The 21,629-nt window shown below is 44.7% G+C and overlaps 1 protein-coding gene across 2 annotated transcripts in view; it reads right to left on the minus strand.

Annotated features, from left to right (window-relative positions):
• The window catches only part of CLU (clusterin), a 43,604-nt gene extending 24,624 nt beyond the window's left edge, over nucleotides 1–18,980 (minus strand). The window contains exons 1-2 of one of the 2 annotated variants that reach the window (XM_030198664.1): nucleotides 18,778–18,980; nucleotides 2,779–2,895 (exon numbers count right to left, since the gene is read on the minus strand). In XM_030198664.1, the coding sequence (XP_030054524.1) occupies nucleotides 2,779–2,860 (82 nt within the window). In that variant the 5' untranslated portion in view covers nucleotides 2,861–2,895; nucleotides 18,778–18,980. Of the gene's footprint in view, nucleotides 1–2,778; nucleotides 2,896–15,250; nucleotides 15,401–18,777 lie in introns of those variants that run through there. The other variant, XM_030198665.1, reaches the window with a different exon arrangement.
• Nucleotides 18,981–21,629: the final 2,649 nt, after the last annotated feature.

Here is a 21,629-nt window from a genome sequence, read left to right on the forward strand (position 1 = left end):
GTTAGCTTGGGCACAGCTTTGTTGTTAGCTGGTGTATAGCTTTCAAGTGTGTTCTGTGTATGTTTCTTGTGTATGACTGGTTTGCCTGGGTATAGCGTTTCTATTAGCCTAGGTACAGTTTACTAGTCATTGTGTTTAAACCTGCCGACTGCCAGAACCCGGACAGTCCCTGCCTGTCGGCCTTGCTTGCGCCGAGGTGCCAGGGGGCACTCTTGGATCCTCATTCCTGCTGTTCCTGCTTGCAAGTTCCAGTTCCGGTTTTTCCTGTAAGCCCTGCCGGCCGCCCGAACCTGAGGGCTCAACCCTCGGGGAGAGGTGGTCAAGCGTAGGTGAAGCCTAGGTCCAGTGTGTTCCAGTCCAGCGGGTTTTACTCCTGTATGTTCCAGTCCAGTGGGGCCCTCCAGTGTGTTCCAGTCCAGCGGGCTCCACTCCAGTGCGCACCCGTCCGGTGCGTTCCAGTTCCGTGTATTCCTGTGTAGAACTCCAGTCCGGGGTTCCGGTCCAGTTTTGTCTTATCTCTACCTTGGAGGTGATCTTGCCTGCCACTGCCGCTCCACGGTAGTGGCCCACGGACTCACAAACCCAGTGCTCCCGGGGAGGAAGCCTGACAGTATGCCAAGGTCCTCGAGCACGCGACAGTATACAGGTACTTATTTGTACCTGGAGCAATGGGGGTTAAGTGACTTGCCCAGAGACACAAGGAGCTGCCTGTGCCTGAAGTGGGAATTGAACTCAGTTCCTCAGGCCCAAAGTCCACCACCCTAACAACTAGGCCACCGTCCTCACACCCCAAGTTTGGCATGGAAATCATCTCTAAGTGCTATTCTATAAACGGCAAGCAACTCTGAATGCTGTTGACAGAATAGCGCCCCATGCAGATTTTTTTCAGCACCATTTACTGACTTTAGTCCAAGGTGGCTTATGTTAATATTCTATAAAGAAAAGTAACAGTAACATAGTAAGTGACGGCAGATATAGACCTGAATGGTCCATCCAGTCTGCCCAAAAGTCACAATCATTATCAATTCAAGATTAAATCAACAATGAATGTGATATTATATACTTGATCATGGTCTTTCTTTGGTGTTTCTGGGACATAGACCGTAGAAGTCTGCCTGGCTCTGCCCTTATGTTCCAACTACTGGAGTTGCTGTCAAAGCCCACTCCAGTCTATCCAAATCAGTCTTGTCATTTGCAGGACACAGACCGTAGAAGTGTCTGCCTGGCACTGTCCTCACGTTCCAAATTAGTGGAGTTTCTATTGTCGATCTCTCCAGCCCATTCTAAACCGGATAGCAATGTGTGGGACTCAGCGTACAAGCCAGCCCAGCACCAGCCTTAGTTGATATAGCCAAAGTTGCCATCGAGCACCACTTGACAAGCGAGCACATACGCAACCCTTAAAAGTTTTGTTTTTTAAACCATTCATTTTCTACTTAGAGATCCTCTGTATTCATCCCATGCCTTTTTGAATTCCACCACAGTTTTTTTTTCTCCATCACCTCCCAAACTATGCAACCATTTTTCTTTATAGAATTAGCAAGCCCCAATTAGGCACTTTCCTAGTACCTAAATCAAAGCATCCGTTTATAGAATTACACCCTAAGGGAGCCTTTTACTACAGTGCATTGAAAAGTGGGCTGCGCTAGTGTTGGCGCATGTTTTGTTCACGCGCAGATCCATTTTTCAGCGCGCCTGTAAAAAAAGGCCTTTTTAATATTTTTACCGAAAATGGATGTGCGGCAAAAAAATAAATGGCATGCATCCATTTTGGGTCTGAGACCTTACCACCAGCCACTGACTTAGCAATAAAGTCTCACACAATAACCGTGCGGTAATTGTCTGTGCGCACAGAATGACGATTACCGCCCAGTCTCCTCCGCACGCAGGAAGATAAAAATTATTTTCTGGCGAGCATAGCGGATGCATGTAAAAAAAATGAAATTACTGCTGGGGCCTCACGGTAGCTGGGCAGTAACTCCACATTGACGTTCGTTGGGCACGCGTAGGCGTCTACGCAGTTTAGTAAAAAGGCTCCCTCAGTGTTCCCAAGGCATCACAGAGGGATATTTTTGGAGTTTGCTAAGAGAGAGACCAACATAAAAAAACATACAGAGAGGAGGTTTGCTAACACGATACAACAGTGAACAATTCAAGATACTGAAGAAAGTGAAAGAGACAGAACTGGATCATCACCAGTGCTAGAGGAGTGAGCACAGGAGTGAGCACCTGGCTCTCATTGAATCACAGCACATGTGAACCCTATAATTGCCAGAGTGGTGTCACATCTGACCAGTGCATTTATTCTAGCAAAAAAAGGTGCCAGTACTCAAATGGTAGAGAATTCATGGGTGGGGTGATCGCTGAGGGACCCACCCTACAATAGCCAGGCCCCCTGCAACCAGTCACAGATCTATGGCAAGGCAGAATTGGTGTGTCGAGCCTGAGCTCTTTCATTAAAACTTGGGGTCCATGGGTCAATTGTAGCAGACAATGGAAAAGGTGCCGGTACTCAGTACCTCCAAGTACCCCCTCAAAAAAAGCCCTGCATGTGACGCAACACAGAACTTTTATGTAGTTGCAGCTGGTGTTTCCCAAATTAATTCCCATCTTTGTCTACTCTGTGATCTCTTTCAAGTTGGTTTGGAGGCAAACATATCAAATTTTAAGAACACACAGCACCTTAATTAAGATAGATCATGTTTAGTTCCATTAGAAGAGAGGGGAGAAACCAGGATTCTCGGCACTGAAAGCCTTCTGCTTAGTTTCGAAACTTACTTTTGAGAGTCTCTGGAGAAACTAGAGCTTCACTCAGGCTCAGCAAGAGGCTCACCAGCAGAAAAGACAGAGAGAATGCCATTTTTGGAGATCGTGGAATGCTAGGATCTTATAAATCTGGAAAATAAAAACACATGTGATATTTATGGCTTTTCAAATGTTATCCATCCCATCCGAACTTGACATTTATTTTCTCTACCTAGAAACTTGTTTTTTTGCCACACCCCCTCCAACATATATCAGACATGCCTGGATGTATTACACTAAGGGCTCCTTTTACAAAGGTGCACATTTTTAGTGTACACTAAAAGTTAGTACGTACTAACTGTGTAGATGCCCATAGTGGGGGCAAAAGGGTGGAGCTTGGTGTATTAACATATTCATTTGCATACAAACATCTCATACATATTCATTATTGTTTTTCCAAAGGAAAAAAAAAACCAACAGGCTAAGACTGAATATGAAGCCAGTATAAGAATATGAAAGCAGCATATTAAAATACTGAAGATATTTTTTTAACTGAAATGAGCCAGCACATTGGTAAATTTCTCTCATAAAGCCTCCCCTTGCATTCAAGGAAACAGCACACTTTCCCTTCCCCCAGGCCCAAAACCAACACACTTCCCTTTTCTTCTTTTCCAAAGCCCAACTCTTTCTCCCTTCCTCTCCACCTCTTTACCAGCACTTACCCATTTCCCCACACCATGCCATATGAATAGAAAAAAAAAATAGCCCCCTCCCCACCTCTGGGGTCATCCACTCCTACAGGCAGTAATTTTTCCCAGCCTCTCTCTCTCTCCCAAAGGCAGCACTTACCCCCCAGGCATAATGTTTCCTCTTGGTCCCACCTACTGACAATTGACAGCACTAAGTCCCAGGGGTGGCTTAAAGCAGTCTGCTTCCTGATTCAAGGGATGAAGCTGTACCCCCTCCCAAGGCACCAAAAAGAGAAGACACCCCCCCCCCCCCCCCCCTGAAAACTCTGGTTGGGAAGGAGGGTGAGGAGGTCCCTTTACTCTAAACTCTAGTCAGGCAGTTGTCCCAAGGAAAAAAAAAAATAATAATGCAATTTATATTCCCAAGCCTAAATCCAACCTTGTCATCACCCATTTTTATGGGAAAGCCTAGGGATGGCCAGTGGAAGGCCTGTTCTAATAGCTGCCAGCAATGCAAAGTTTGAAGAATCAGAGCGGAGAGGAGAGGCCAGTAGGTATTAGAACAGGCCTTTCTCTGGCCATCTCTGGGGTCTGTAGGAATATATTCAGAAGGACTACTCCTAATATTTATCCTGAGGTACTTAGCTGACAGAACACTACTAAATAGCAATTATTCTGGACTCATGTCTAGGGGAAGCGTACTTCTTTGGCCCTATGGCTAGAAAAAGGAACCATGCCACAGATGGAATATATATTATTTATTAGGTAAATATATATACATATAACTTGCTATAAAAATAGATTATCACCAAAATATAGACAATGATATATGATTATCCTAATAGACTAACTAAATGAGTGATTACACAACCAATCACAATACTGATATCCTAATGATTATTATGAGAACTTATACCACATGACTTATGCAAAATACACATTAAATTCACAGACCATGTCATGACATCAAACCTATCTGTGTCAGACAAAAGCAAAGAACTAATTATTCCCTAATAGGTAGTAAACCCTGTTCTCACCCTGCAGTCCAAGCAGACTTCCAGTGGTAAAGAAGCGGATTCCTCCTCTGAGACTCAAGCTGAAGCCTCAGCGAGTTTCTAAGTCCAAGGTCTGTATTCTGGATGCAGATGGCACAGTCTTTAGGTAAGGCCGTATATTGTAGCTGAGTTAAACTTGCGAGTTTGTTACAAGGTATGCAGTTCACTGGTGTTTAGGAAATCAGTCTCTTGCTCTCTCTCTCAGAGCCTTCTATCCTCTAGCAAGTCTTCTAGTCTTCCCCTTTCTTATGTTTTCCTTCTTCAGTTCAACTTTTGGCATCCAAGGGTCAGATAATACCTGTGGACCAATCACAGACGGTGTAATAATATCCAGCCAGCTTCATGGTCATGAAGAGAGGCCTTTGTTATAGGAACAAAACTGTTATCAATGGCATGCAAACCTCCCTGTCGGATCCCATAGTCCTGGAGCCATCTGTATCTCTATATGTCCTTGGATGAAGTCATCATGGTATGCTCAGCAGTAATTTTCCTTTTGTAGAAAAGCTGGTTTCTGATGGTTACAGATGTTTGCAGGCCACAGGCAGAAATGTCCATATTGTTATAACAGAATGGTTCGGCTTGCATAGGCCAAGACCAGCAAAAGTGAGGTCACAGGTAAATACTCCTACAGGTCCTTCCTTCTGGTGCAACTTCCTTTTGCCACACGGGAGGGATGCGGCAGAGGGAAAGCCTCAGGATGGACAAAGTAAAGCCTGTTCTAATAGCTGCCAGCAACGCAAAGTTTGAAGAATCGTAGCGGAGAGGAGAGGGTGTCTCCCAGGTCTTGCTTGCTTCCAGGAAAGATTCCACTAAAAAGAGTTACTTCTTTCTATGGCGGAGGTTTGCCGTCTGGTGTGACAGCAAGGCCCTAGATCCTCGCTCTTGTCCTACACAGACCCTGCTTGAATACCTTCTGCACTTGTCTGAGTCTGGTCTTAAGACCAACTTTGTAAGAGTTCATCTTAGTGCGATTAGTGCATACCATTACCGTGTGGAAGGTAAGCCGATCTCGGGACAGCCTTTAGTTGTTCGTTTCATGAGAGGTTTGCTTTTGTCAAAGCCCCCTATCACACCTCTCAATGTCGTTCTGGGATAGGCATAAAGGAATCCTGTGCAGAAGGAATGGATCCACAGAAGCTTAACTGAAATTGGGTGGCAGGGGGAAGAGGGGTTGGTGGTTGAGAGGCTAGGATAAGGGGAGGGCAGACTTATACGGGGTCTGTGCCAGAGCCGGTGATGGGAGGCGGGACTGGTGGTTGGGAGGCGGGAAATACTGCTGGACAGACTTATACGGTTTGTGCCCTGAAAAAGACAGGTACAAATCAAGGTAAGGTATACACATATGAGTTTATCGTGGGCAGACTAGATGGACCGTGCAGTTCTTTTTCTGCCGTCATCTACTATGTTACTATGATGGGTGAAGGAAGGTAGGAAAAAAAGATTAGACCTGAGGGAGAGGGAAGACGGGCTGCACATATAGGGAAGGGAAGAGAGAGGGAAAACAAGATAGATTTGAGGAGGCAGAGAAATTGAACAAAGCTGAATGTGAATTCTGCTGGCATGTGGTGTCTGTGTAGGAATCTGTGACAGTAGAAGGTATATTGGTGCTCTACTGTATTTCAGTAGAATAATTAAATGAAATAACTACTTCTGAAGGTTAGAGGTATGGGTGGGGATGAAAGATATGGATTAGAATCGAGTGGTGTGCCTTGAAAATTGACAATTTTTGCATCCTGTGTGCTGTAGGATGAAAAAGGTTGAAAATCACTGATCTATACCATTTTTGTAATGTAAAGGTGACAATCTCCCTCTTTTCCACTCTCTGTTCTGGAACAGGAGCTGAATTACTAAGCAATGTCAAGTCTTCTGCTCGGCATGAATTCTCATTGAATTTAGCAAAATAATGCTTAAAAGGTCTGACATTCAGAACTGGGAACAGAGCCAGGATTTGACTGGTTATGCAATTTGTTCCCAGAAGCAGGAAGAATTACATAAATCCAGTGCAGCTGGATTCATCTCAGGCCTCAAAAGCTTTCCAGTGGAATTTTTTCTTGATGCCCTTGGTCACTGTTCAAGAAAGGATGGGGTTCTGTTTAGTTTGGTTTTGGGGTTTCCTCTGGATAAAAAAAAAAAAATAAGTGAGGCTGAACAGGAAGTATATATTATCAGTGTCAAAAGTGAAAATGAGTGAGAGAAAACAAAAATAGCTAGAAAGTATAGAAGCTAGACTACCTTACTGAAATGTCATCTATGTTAAATGTTATTACATATTATGAAATCTAACCAGCTCAAGGGATTTACAAACCTTACGTATGGGCCAGGGATTACTCATGTCAGTGTACTGCAGTTGCTATGTTAATCCGCTTGAATATTTAGAAATGAGAGTCAAACAAGCTGTGCATGAAACCATGTTATTGGGTTAACTCAGTACATACGAGACTAGCTTTTGAGAGAGAAGCTCTTTTCATCATTTTAGTGACGAAATGGTGTAGTTCCACAGTGTTTACACAGGACAGAGTCAGCTGGATGTGAGGTTGTCTCAATGTGGCCACAACCCATTTTCCTGTTGTTGCTCAAAAGTAGATTGTGTGGCAAGTTATGAAATTCTGAGACAAAGTTTCCCAAATGCAGAGCACAAGAAATGGGGAAGAGAAGGAAGGAAACCAAATATTGAGGGGGTGGGGAAGAGGAATAGAAGGGGGTGATGGACCTGGGATAAGAAGGGGGGAGGGGTGAATTCACTCTTACATTCATCCTCCCAACACTGATCCCTTCCCTCAATTTCTCATATATCCACACTTCTGCCTGTCCCCTCACAGATCCTTCTGATTAGGGTTACCATATTTTGTCGCCCCCCAAAAAAAGGCCCCACCCCCTTTCACATATTCCCCTGCCCCCTGTCACACACCCGTCATCCCCCCTCCACTCCCCTCCCTGTCACCCCCCTTCCCTTACTCTACTGCCCTGGTGGTCTAGTGACCTCTTCGGGGCAGGAAAGAGCCCCCTCTTTGCTGCCTGGAGTGCTGCCCTGCATCCTGTTACTGATCTCGGCACCGATTCAAATTGGCCGCCGAGAGTTGAAGTCTCACGAGGTCGCTTTAACTCTCGGCGGCCATTTTGAATCGGCGCCGGGATCAGCAACAGGATGCAGGGCAGCACTCCGGGCAGGAAAGAGGGGGCTCTTTCCTGCCCCGAAGGCGGAAGAGGTCACTAGACCACCATGGCAGTAGAATAGTAAGTAAGGGGAGGGGAGGGCTGGGAGACTAGCATAGGATGGCTCGGCCACCCACCAGCCTGCCCGTTTGTCCAGAAATCCGGACAAACAGGCAGATTGGCAAAACCCGCCCGGTTGCCCGGATATGTCCTCAGAAACAGGACATGTCCAGGTAAATCCAGACATATAGTAAACCCACCTGATCCTCTCACTCACCTCCACACAAGGTGTGTGCATTCATTTCCCTTTATCTACATTAATGTTCAGTGTAAACACATTGTGTCAGCTTCTGTAAATGGCGTCTAAAATATAGGCACATCCCAAAAAAGCGTTTAGCACTATTCTATAATCCGCGTCTAAAGTTAGGCGTGGTTTATAGAATAGCACAAAGGGCCTGGGAACACACCTACATTTAGGTGCAGCCATTTACGCCACGGGAAACCTGTACATAAATTAGGCATGGGTCCCGGAATTTGAGGAATGCCCCCACACTTCTCCCATGGCCATGTTCCCTTTTCAGCTATGTACGTTAGAATTTACACATGCCTCTTTTTAGAATATGCCTAAAAAGAAGCATGTGTGAATTCCAATTTTTGCAAATTAGTGCTGATAATTGGATGATACTGGCCAATCATCGCTGATTGGCTCGTTACTCAATTAAGGTGCCATGTGTAAAGTGGGAACACGCCCAACTTGCTGCGCCTTATATAGAATCCGGACAAAATTTAAGCACTAACCTCCGGAAAGTATACAGCGTGCCTAGAGATCTGCACCAAAATCGAAGCATATTCTCTAACACGCGTAACTTAATTGGCTTAACAAGCTAATCAGCGATAACAGCTCTTAACAAGCAATAATGAGCACTAATTAGAATTTGTGTGTACAACTTGCTAAGTGTATTCAAATATAAGACACCAAATTTCTAACACATGCAGGCAAAAGGGGCGTGGTTATGAATGGGGAAATGGGTGTTTTGTGTGTGTTCTAAAATTTATGCACATAGTTATAGAATATGGCCCACTGCGCCTAACTACGCACCGGAATTTACACCATGTTTTTGTTGGTGTAGACGGAGGCATGCAGTTTTAGGCGCTGATATAACAACTAAGCGTATTCTATGTATCGCATTCTAAATCTAGGTGCTGTTTATAGAATACACTTAGTTGGCATTCATTTCCATTCCGATTTTTTTAGACACCATAAAAAGAATCTCCCCCTAACTGTACACATTAATTTATAGAATAAGCATACTTAAGCATGCAAATGATGTAACAAATTGACATTTATGTGCATATGTCCTTGGTGCTGTTCTATAAAATTGATATGCTAGTTACATGATGCATAACAGAAAATGGACTGTACCAGCTAGCACAGCATGGGCATGTAACTGGCTATCTGCCTAGCAATGCACGCACCTTACAGAACAGTATCAGGTTGAGGCATCGGGGGGGGTGGGGGGGGGGTGGAAGCATAGAGTGGACTGCTACTGGCGCATATTTTAAACGCAACAGATCATGTGAAAGTCCGTTTGGGGGAGCGGTCACTCCCTTAGTGACCCACCTAGCTACGCCTCCGTATCAGATGTGCATATTGCAAGGCACACTCAGGCATGCCAGTTTATGTTGCCACTTATCGGGTGTAAGCTGTTACACCTAAGTTTCAGTGTGCCAAACAAGTGCTGTGCTACTATTCTATACCACGTTTGATGTGCCTTAATGCAAACTGTATTGTTACTAAGCATGCTTCATTGTCATACCTAAATTTAGGGGCTACTTTATAGAATTGCCCCTAATGTGTGTGTAAAATAAGGAAAACAAAAATAAGATTAAACAAAATGAAAACTTTCTCCCTGCACACCCCTACCCCATGCCACCTCTAATTCTCTCACACATTTACCCCAAGTATCTTCTGGTTCCTCTACTCACAGATCAACCCCACATCCTCTCATATTCCTCCACTCACAGACTAACTGTACAGTGTATGAATTACTCACTGCCCCTGTCTGAATCCCTATCACACCCCCCACAACATTCCCTAAGACTCCCTCATGTATACATTCACCCCGCACCCTCCAGTTCCCTCACTCGCAAACTACCCCATACCCCTTCTAATTCTCTCACACACTCCCACACACCTCCTCTAACCACTCCATGCAAATACTCACTGCACTGCTCCTCTAACTGCCTCAGTCACATATTCATTTCACAATGCCTCCGACTCACACACTGCACTCCCTTTTACTCCTTCATACCTATCCCCCCCAATCCTCTTCAGTTCCCTCTCTCTCACACTAATCCCACACCCCTCCAATTCTGTTATTAAGCCTCCTTCTACCTTCTCCCTCAGAATGGATCTCCTCTGCCAAACAACAACTCCCCAATCCTCTAACTCATAGAAGGAATGCAAAGTTTTATCTATTACCCCCCCCATAACTCAGGATCATCCCTCCTTCCTTCCAGAGGGAGCAGAACATCTTTTTCTATTGTAGGAGCCAAACAAACTAATCTTCAGCTCTGTCCCTCACTGTTTAGTTGCCGATATTGTTTGGGAAATATACTAGAGGAGCCATGGCCCCTGTGATCCACTCCATTCTACTGCTTATGCTTCATTCTCCCACCTTGCAAAATTCCTAAACACCTTTTCCTTCCCTATCCCACATTGATCTCCTGTCCTTTCCTTCCCTCACCAGTCAGGACTTGGTGATAGGAGACGGGCAATGACAGCAAGATTCCATGGGCTGCATCTTCTCTGCTGCTTGAGGTTGGACTGTCCTATCATTAACAATGGGAAACACTGCCGTATCAATCATATGCTTCGAGCAGAACACGTGAGCCTTCAGCATCAGAGGAGGATGAAGGAGTCGAAGCATTGCACCACTGCTTTCTTCCTCCCCCTTGCAGAGCAGGATCAGCATGGAGAAGGAATGCAGTGTATGTAAGAAGGAAATGTGAAGGTCGCTGCAGCAGCAAATATTTCCAGCCCCTCCCATCCTGGTCTCCCGCTGCACCCAAGGAAGTCTGTGGTAGGGCTGGATTTTGTAACCCTTATTGCCGCAGTAGAGGAGGCCAGGGGAGTCCCTTCATATAACTTAGGAAAGTGGAAGAGGTGACGAACAGCCAAATTTTACAGCTCCAAAAAAACTTGTCTTATCACAGATGATAAAAGCCACTGTCACCCTGTTCTTTATTGTATCTAGTAGCACTACAATTAGTAGTACTGTTTATCTCTGTGAAAGTTTATTCTTGTCTATAAGTTTTGACATGTCTAAGAGTGCATAGAGTAAACAGTGGTGTAGCCACAGGTGGGCCTGGGTGGGCTAGAACCCACCCACTTTGGTGTCAGACCCACCCAAAATCAGTGCTCCATAGGCGTCGCTGGCGGGGATCCACAAGCCCCACCAGCTGAAGATCTCCTCCCAGCAGAAAGAACACTTACATCCTCTGCAGCCAGCAGTGTTGCTGAGCTGGTCAGTGGCTCTGGGACGTTATCACCGGCTGCGCAGGGCGTAAGTGTTCTTTCTGCTGGGAGGATATTTTCGTATGGCAGGGCTTGCGGATCCCCGCCAGTTCAAGTATTTCATTTGGTTTGATTGGGGGGGGGGGAAGGGAGAACACCAGAAAGGGCCAAGGAGAGCGGGAAGAGCATCTGAGGAGGGCCGAGGAGGGCGGGGAATGGATGACTTTTTGGGCCCACCCTCTTTGGGCTCAGGCCCACCCTAAATTTGCCATCTGGCTATGCTCCTGGTAGTAGAGAAGACAGAAATAGAGAAAAAAAAAGGTGAAAGGAAAAAGGACTAATAAGGTCAACAAGAGTTAAGTGAAAAGGGGAGACTGGAATCACACCAAATTAGAAAAATTAATGAAAAAATGTTCTAAAAATAATTTAAGTGATTCAGCTATTTCAGTGGTTCTCAACACACACTGGTGTGGTGTATCGCCAAACATTGGGCATAGACAGCAAGTCTATTCTTTCTTTAACAAACATCTGTGTCTGCAAACTGGAAAGAGCAGAGAACCAGAGAGTCAGGTACTTGAAATCCCCACAACCGGTCCCCATTTCTGCTTCCCCACTACCTCCAATGATAACTGCTGTCCTTTGGTTCTGTTTACTGAATAGTTTCCTGCTGTCCTTTGGGTCTGTTTACTAAATAGTTTCCGAGAAGCATATTTACAGGATTTTGTGTTACTTCACAATATCTGGCACTGTCTCAATTTTGTGTTGCTGTTACTGATGTTGTTTGTTCCGGACACATCAGTCCCAGATTTCTCACTGATAAAGTTATTACATTTTACTGTTTAATCAAAGAAGTTTTAATAGTCACTTTAATTTTAACAAATAAATATAAAATATTCTTAGACAGAATTTATCTTGCATCATTTTTAGCAATGAGATACTTCAAGACATTTGTTTGTTTACTGTCATACATATGAACAATGCCTGCCAGGTATGTCACAACAAAAGAAACAGACCAGTGGATCTGAACTTAATGGTGGGAACGTATTTTGATCAGTTTAGGAAGAAATGCATTTCTGCGTCTTTGTTACTCTGCATGCAGAATCTGAATTCTCAGGATTTCCATTTCCATTCTTGTCAGCATGTTTGTTTCTAATTTGTGGCCCTCTACCCTGAATTTGGTAAGGGTCTAGTCTGTGTCCTGCAAATATAAATGTAGTGAGGGATTCTGCTAACACATGGTTTCTGTAGAAGGAACTGTAGTGGTCCAGCTCTTTCTACATGAGAGTGGAGGAGCAGTCTAATGGTTAGTGCAGTGGGCTTTGATCCTGGCAACCTGGGTTCAATTCCCTCTGCAGCTCCTTGTGACCTTGGGCAAGTCACTTACCCTCCATTGCCAACTTAGATTGTGAGCCCCCTAGGGACAGAGAAAGTATCTATTTGTAATTAGCTCTACTGCTAATTCGACTTCGTTCCTTTTATCTTGCTGCACCTCACGCCTGGAATAAACTTCCCGAGCATGTACGCCTAGCCCCGTCTTTGGCTGTTTTCAAGTCCATACTTAAAGCCCACCTCTTTACCACTGCTTTTGACTCCTAACCACTACTCACTTGCCCTGTCCTTTTATCCTCACCTCTTTATTCCCTTACCCTTAATTGTTCTGTCTGTTTACCTGTCTTATCTAGATTGTAAGCTCCTTGAGCAGGGACTGTCTTTTTGTGTATGGTGTACAGTGCTGCGTATGCCTTGTAGCGCTATAGAAATGATAAGTAGTAGTAGTACAGTGCTGCATACATCTAGTAGCACTATAGAAATGATTAGTACTGGTACATGAGGAAGTGTCCTATCTCTTCCAGAACAGACTTCACTTCCATATAGAAGAACTTGTTGAATGATGCTATCGAATAATTTTAATGGTAGTTTTACTGGGTAATCTGAAATTGACCAGGGGTTTCTATATTGTGTGGAAGGCCCTTGGGGCTTTTTAAAGTGCCTTTTATAGCTGGTTTAAAGGCAGGGACATCATGGCCTCCTCCTCCTCCCCCTCCTTCCACTTCACTTTGACCCTGATGCCCTCTTTCCAAAATATTCATTAGTAGAAACACTGCCGTCACAGTTTGATCTTGAGCAGGTCATTGAATTTCTTGTCTTTAGAATTAGATTATAAATTCTTAGGAAAGGGCCCAGGCAATTATTCATACTACTTACATAATGCTGAACATGCTGACACAGCTCTGTATATTGCCAGCTCAGCTGCTACGATCAAATGTTTGATTTTATACCTGGGGAGGTACTGTCTCCATCTCATATGATTCTAGTTTCTCTCTTTGTTGTTGGCATCAGATCACATAGGGGAAGAAACATGGGTGTCACCCTGAAGTAGTTAAGAATTTATTCCTCCCTGCTGGATAGAAATGGTACTCATTTCTCAGCATCAGCAGGGTAATGCCAGGCCAATAGTGAGAGATATGGTGCAAGGTCTTTCAAGGTCCTGCTGTAGTTTAATTCTGGAATTCGTGCAGATAATTCTCTTGCACTCGCAGATGTCCAAGGGTTATTGGTGGGACTGCAGACAAGGCAGAAATCTGCAGTCACTACAAGACTCCTTCAAGGTAAGATTCTCTCACAGCACTGAACTCATAAGGCATAGCAGCCACAGGGAACACGAATTGAAATGAAAACAGCCTCAATATGAAACAAAACTGAAGAAATAGGTACTATTCACTTTGCTGACTTCCCATGCCCTAAGATTTCTCCCGATTTCCAGTACTGTGCTCCTCCTTCCAGTTAAATTCTATCAGAATGCAATGTGTTGTCTAAACAAACCCTAAAATCCTTACAATCTAAAGTACCCACGTACATGGTAAAGTCTTTGGGGAAGGGATAATAGTCCTGAGTTCCAGTAATGCTGTCAACCATTTTGAGCATCATTTGGACCAAAACTATTCACTACTGTGCTCTACTTTGCAAAAACGGTAGGAGGAATGATTGGTGTGGGGGGGGGGGGGGGGGAGTGGGAGGGAAGAGAGGACATCTTATGCAAAGAATTACAGTGAGTTAAAGTCTTCAGTTCATTTTTGTTTTTCAGTTTCAGCCAGCAATTCTCCTGCTACCCCAGTGGAACCAAAGCTGCGATCTGGAACTAGAACCTTCATTCACAGGGATTTTTTTTCTCCTACTTTCTTCTACCCCTTACCAACATAGGAGCCAACTTTTCAAAATGACTGGTGATGCTAAACCCAATTAAAATTACCCCTCTCTGGTCACTGCATTTGATCAACATTAGGAGGGGGGGTGCTCAAACACCCACAGAGCTGGCTCCCATGCTTACATGGATGGAGGGGAAGGGAGAGAGAGGAAATGAGATGAACATGAATGGAGGGGAGAGAGGAGAAATGCAGGACATGGATGGAGGAGAGGGAAGGGAGAGAGAAGAAATGCTGGACATGGATGGCGGGAGGGAAGAGAGTCCAGTCACTGCAAGGACATTCCTCTGCCACAGACCGAGGATCCCCACCCTCAGCCACTGTATCATAAACAACTACCTTTCTCTTAACGTCGCCGCACCCCTCCCCTCCATCCCTGGCTGACCCAGGGAACGAAAGACCTGTGACCTGAGCCAGGAACTGAACCCAGGTGCGCTACCCCTCACCTGGCCCTTGTGCATCTTACAAAGCTTTAATTCTGCTTTCATGATAATAACTCTGTCATTTCTTTTAGAAACCTTAAGCATTCCACTTGGGGTATGTGCATGTGCGCGAGCTTTGCACTGCTTTAACAATCCTGTCACAGGTTAAAGAGCAGCTAGTGATCAGATGCTAAGATTTTTTATTTGTCTCTCTTTAATCATTACTGGCTGCAGGCGATTCTAATCCTGTTAGTTATATTTACCTAAAAAAGCTATGGCTCTGTGAGAGACAATTTCAGATTTCATTTTTTTTCATTTTTCTGTGCTGTGTCTCTAACTCTAATGCTGTAAAAATGCAGATACACATTTCTGTATGGTAATAACCCTGCTCAGAATGCAGTAGGTGCCCCTATTGCCCGCCCACCACAGCTGCTGAGACTCTGCACCCGTTAGAAATGAAGCTCACCTGCACTGTTCGCATGTCATAGGCTGCAGCTGCCTTCCAGTGTCTCTTCCCCGCAGACCACAGCAGCACCCGCACACACTGAGGTTTGCTGGCATGCGCCAGGTATTTATATCTGACTTTTCAGCCCCTGCTGTCACTCTGCAGCCTCCTCTGAGTCATCAGCAAAGAATGTAGCACTTGCTTTTGGAGCTTTCTGGAACTAGCTCTGGACGGGACTGAGGGCTGGCCATTAGTGGGCGCTCTTATACAGCACATGTTCCTACTTATCATTTCTATAGCGCTTCAAGGCATATGCAGCGCTGTACACCATACATAAAAAAGACAGTCCCTCACAATCTAATTTTGTATCTGAGGCAATGGAGGGTTAAGTGACTTGCCTAAGATCGCAAGGAGCAGCAGTGAAATCTGGATGCTAAGACTGTGCTCTAATCATTAGGCTACTCCTCCACTTTGAGTTAAACAAGCACAAGCTCCAAACAGGGCCAATGCAAAGGCTTCTGGTGCCCTCCTGCGACCCTATAAATTGGCACCCTCATTAATATAAATTGTAGGTCAATCAAAAAACAATGAAACTTTCTTTCTCTCTCTCATACAGCATGTCTCTATAGCATTTGTCAAAGCTAATTTGTATATTATTGACAGGTGGCCATGCTTGCTTCTGGGTTTTCAGCCAATCAGAAGTGAGGACACACCTAAGGCGTGCCCACTCCCCATCCCCTTTGATGACATTGCTGCCCAAGCCACGTCCACTCCCTTGGATGATATCACCAGATATGACACCTTGACCCTACCCAAGCCCCACCCTTTCCACAGCCATGCCCCTAGCCCCATTTTATTTGTATAGCCCCAGCCCCAAAAACTGCCCTTTTATGCATAGTCCTGCCCCCAAACTGCACCCCTTTCAATATCATAGGAAGTGATGTAATAGCCACACCCCTTTTTCAAGATGGCAGACACCACTTTGTGCATGTCACTTCCTGTTTCCACTACTAGCCACCATCTTGGATGGGGGTCATGTGACAGGAAGTGATGTGAACCCCCCCCCCCCCCCCTGAAATTGCCCCCTACAGCCATGGCGTAATTTAGTTGCACATGTGCACCATAACCTTTTTTTTCTCACAGGAAAGAAAAAAAAAGACATTTTTGTTTTCTTTTTCTTATAATTTTTTTCATTCAAAAGGATACTTTGTGCTTACTTTTTAAAGCTGTTTCTTCACTTTTTTCTCACAGGAAAGAAAATAGGCATTTGTTTTCTTTCAAAAGGATGTGAAAGCTGGCCCCTCTCCTGTTTTCAAGAGAGATTGTGCCCTAAATGGCTGAAGTGATACAGAAAAAATGCCAAGTGGGTTTGCTTTTCTAAGAGCTGAGCTGGTTTTCTCTGCAGCCACTTTGAAAGGCAGAGCACTGCTGATTTGTGCCTCCCCCCCCCCCCCCCCTCTTTCCTCATTCCTAGCTAGCAAGAAAACTTACAGGGAGAATCACAGCTCTAGCATAAGACAGATGAACTTAAAAAGTTACAGACAAACCAACTTTTTTTCTTTTCAACACTTATTTCAAATGAAAAAGTGGAATGGTAGAATAAATACTTTTCTATAAGTATTGTTTTATCCCCTTTCTCAGTAATTGGAAAGGAGAAAAATCTGGTGTTTGCTTTTTTCACACTGAACCTGGGGGGATGGGAGCATCAGGGGGGACCGGAGGTCCACCAGACCTCCAGCCCACGTTACTCGGGGCAGGGGTAGTCGGGGCCTGGTGGTCCCATGGACCTCCAAGCCCCTGTGTTTGACAGGTTTGGGCTTTTGACAGCCCAGACCTGTCAAACAAGTGCGGAAGGATTGTGTTGCACATGCTTGGCACAATTCGCCCACACTTCTACCCCATGATCTGAGATAATTGCGCTGCTTAAATTTGCATGCATTATCTCTGATCATAGATCTAATAGCGCCCCGCGCTGTTCCAGCGCTGTTTGGAACAGCGCGGGGCTTTTGATCATCTGCCTGTGTGTGAGATCAATGGGGTCTGTTGCCACCACCCATGACCCCCTGCCCTTCCCCCTAGCTAGCAACAAAATTTATAGCATAATCTCAGCTCTGCCCCAAGCTAAACACAGGAAAAATCCCAACCCTGTTTTAAAAAGGACATCTTTTTTAAGCTGGATAGTTCTCCTCTCTAACCATCCACCACAGAAAGAAAATAGGTATTTGTTTTCTTTCAAAAGGATACGGTCTGAATGCTTTATTTTGCTTTTAGCAGTGTAAGCAAACCTCTCAATCTCTGCATCCCCTTCCAGACCCCCACTTTTTTCTCTGTTAGCAAACCCATTTTATCATACAGTCACATAGATTTCAGCTCTGCACCTTCCAAAAAAGCAGGCTCAGCCTCCCTGGTTTCTCACTGCTTCTTTTCAGCAAAGGCAAGCTAAATACATGGAAACCCAGCTCTGAGCTTTTTTCTTTTCTCCAGAAAATATGCTACTGCTCTCAAACAGAGAGCAGTAGCATCCTCCCTACTCCCCTCCGATTTTCCAGATATAAAAGTTCTACAGATAAGCAAATCTCTCACTCTCTGCATCCAAAAACGGTAGGAGGAATGAATGGGGGGGGGGGGGGGGGGGGGGGGGGAGAGGAGACATCTTAAGCAAAGGATTACAGTGAGTTAAAGTCTTCAGTTCATTTTTTTGTTTTTCAGTTTCAGCCAGCAATTCTCCTGCTACCCCAGTGGAACCAAAGCTGCGATCTGGAACTAGAACCTTCATTCACAGGGATTTTTCCCCCCTACTTTCTACCCCTTACCAACATAGGAGCCGACTTTTCAAAATGATTGGTGATGCTAAACCCAATGAAAATTACCTCTCTCTGGTCACTGCGTTTGATCAACATTGGGGGATGCTCAAACACCCACAGAGCTGGCTCCTATGCTTACCAAGCTATTTTGTCCAGTCACTGCAAGGACATTCCTCTGCGAGAGACCAAGGGATCCCCACCCTCAGCCACTGTATCATAACAACTACCTTTCTCTTAAGGTCACCGCCCCCTCCCCTCCATCCCTGGCCGACCCTGGGAATGAAAGACCTGTGACCTGAGCCTGGAACTGAACCCAGGTGCGCTACCCCTCACCTGGCCCTTCTGCATCTTACAAAGCTTTAATTCTGCTTTCATGATAAGACCTTTGTCATTTCTTTTAGAAACCTTAAGCATTCCACTTGGGGTATGAGCGAGTTTTGCACTGCTTTAACGATCCTGTCACAGGTTAAAGAGCAGCTAGTGATCAGATGCTAATATTTTTTTATTTGTCTCTCTTTAATCATTACTGGCTGCAGGCGATTCTAATCCTGTTAGTTATATTTACCTAAAAAAGCTATGGCCCTGTGAGATACAATTTCAGATTTCATTTTTCTGTTCTATGTCTCTAACTTTAACGCTGTAAAAATGCTGAAACACATTTCTGTATGGTAATAACCCTGCTCAGAATGCAGTAAGTGCCCCTACTGCTGCTGAGACCCTGCACCCGTTAGAAATGAAGCTCACCTGCACTGTTTGCGCGTCACAGGCTGCAGCTGCCTTGCAGTGTCCCTTCCCCGCAGACCACAGCAGCACCCGCACACACTGAGTTTTGCCGCACACGCCAGGTATTTATATCTGACTTTTTCAGCCCCTGCTGTCACTCTGCAGCCTCCTCTGAGTCATCAGCAAAGAATGCAGCACTTGCTTTTGGAGCTTTCTGGAACTGGCCCTGGACAGGACTGAGGGCTAATGCTCACGCCTGACCATTAGTGGGCGCTCTTATACAGCACATGTTACTCCTTAATCAAGTAGAGAAGCCATCCCAGTAGCCTTTTGAAGAAAGTGCCAAGGTTTTCTTTTATTGTTTTTTTTCTCCTTAGAAACTCAGTAGCTTCCTAAATCCTGGCATTAGGGACTGAGCTCGCCTATCTTTCACAAGGTGATGATTTAGTTTTCTGCATAACAGAAATGAACCTCAGGCTCTGTGTTCATCCCTCTTTTGCTGATGTCGCTCAGTGAAAGAATTTGATTGTTGCCATGCTGCCTTTGCATTGCTTGATCATTGGACATGTTTAGGTGGTTACTGACTTTCTAGAAATTTGTTTTCAGGGTCACAGAAAAGTGACCATTTGTAAACAGGTTCATTTTGGTTTGTTATCTGTCTTGTGAATCTGGTTCTTTGCTTATAGCTCCTGGTCTATGCCTACTTTATTTATTTATTTTTTGCATTTTGCTCACACCTTTTTCAGTAGTAGCTCAAGGTGATTTACATTCAGGTATATACTGGGCATTTCTCTGTCCCTGGTGGGCTACTACTACTACTTATCATTTCTATAGCGCTACAAGGCATACACAGCGCTGTACACCATACATGAAAAAGACAGTCCCTCACAATCTAATTTTGTACCTGAGGCAATGAAGGGTTATTTGTCACACCCAAAGCCAGCCCCAAACCAGCCCAAAACCACACAGCCAATTTGCATGTGAATGACATCATTAATAAATATAAATGAGTCAATTTGCATATGAACGACATCGTTAATAAATATTAATGAGGTCATTTGCATACAAATGATGTCATTAAGCCCGCCTCTGTGGGGCTTCTACTGGCTGCGACTGCGGGAAAACTAGCCAATGGGAATAAAACCGCAGCAGGCGAAAAAACCGCCGGCAGGGCAACAAGAAGCCGCCCAAAATCCCGCAACCCGCACACAGCGTAAAAAAGCCACAGCGGGTCGCGGAAAGCAGGCCAATTGGGCAGGAAAACTGCCCATCTGGCAACACTGACTTTGAGTTAAACAAGCACGAGCTCCAAACAGTGCCAGTGCAAAGGCTTCTGGCGCCCTCCTGTGACCCTATAAATTGGCAGCCTCATTAATATAAATTGTAGGTCACACAGTAAACAAACAATGAAAGTCTCTCTCTCTCTCTCTCTCATATAGTGTGTACCTCTATAGCATTTGTCAAAGCTAATTTGTATATTATTGACAGGTGGCCATGCTTGCTTCTAGGTTTTCAGCCAATCAGAAGTGAGGACACGCCTAAGATGTGCCCACTCCCCATCCCCTTTGATGACATTGCTGCCCAAGCCATGCCCACTCCCCACCCCTTGGATGATATCACCAGATATGACACCTTGACCCTACTCAAGCCCCACCCTTTCCATAGCCATGCCCCTAGCCCCATTTTATTTGTATAGCCCCAGCCCAAACACTGCCCTTTTATGGATAGTCCTGCCCCCAAACTGCACCCCTTTCAATGATATAGGAAGTGATGTAATAGCCACACCCCTTTTTCAAGATGGCAGACACCACTGTGTGCATGTCACTTCCTGTTTCCACTACTAGCCACCATCTTGGATGGGGGGTCATGTGACAGGAAGTGATGTAACCCTCCCCCTCCCTAAAATCGCCCCCTACAGCCATGGTGGAATTTAGTTGCACATGTGCACCATAACCTTTTTTTTCTCACAGGAAAGAAAAAAAGACATTTTTGTTTTCTTTTTCTTATAATTTTTTTCATTCAAAAGGATGCTTTGTGCTTACTTTTTAAAGCTGTTTGTTCACTTTTTTTCTCACAGGAAAGAAAATAGAGCTGAGCTGGTTTTCTCTGCAGCCACTTTGAATGGCAGAGCACTGCTGATTTGTGCCTCCCCCCTCTTTCCTCATTCCTAGCTAGCAAGAAAACTTACAGGGAGAATCACAGCTCTAGTATAAGACAGATGAACTTGAAAAGTTACAGACAAGCCAACCTTTTTTCTTTTCAACACTTATTTCAAATGAAAAAGTGGAATGGCAGAATAAATACTTTTCTATAGGTATTGTTTTACCCCCTTTCTCAGCAATTGGAAAGAAAAAAAATCTGGTGTTTGCTTTTTTCACACAGTGTGAGATCAATTGGGTCTGTTGCCGCCCCCCATGACCCCCTGCCCTTCCCCCTAGCTAGCAACAAAATGGGTATGAACAGACATGGACCAATGAGATATTTATAATCACAGATGTGTTAATCAGAGGGCAAAAGCCTGTTTACAACATACAGGATTACGACAGGGAAGCCATGGAAGGTTCTTTTTACCCTGAAGAAGTATTAAAAATCAACCCTAACACTGAAAGGGTCTAGCGTATTGAAAAAGTTTTAGAAGTAAAAGGAAGGGGTCGGAACAAAAAATGTCTAGTGAAATGGAGAAGGTGGCCTGAGAAATTTAACAGTTGGGTACTGGCCAGCAAGGTTACAAGACAGCTAAGGGCACGCATGAGAACCAACGTGGATGATGAAGCGTTCTACATTACAGTCTCTGGCAACGCCTCTGCGGACATATTCCCACAAAATACCAGTTCTAATTTTACAGTAGCAAGACCTCTGGATCTACAAGGCTC

The sequence above is a fragment of the Microcaecilia unicolor genome, chromosome 3, assembly GCF_901765095.1.
Source record: "Microcaecilia unicolor chromosome 3, aMicUni1.1, whole genome shotgun sequence".
NCBI classification, from domain to species: Eukaryota; Metazoa; Chordata; class Amphibia; order Gymnophiona; family Siphonopidae; genus Microcaecilia; species Microcaecilia unicolor.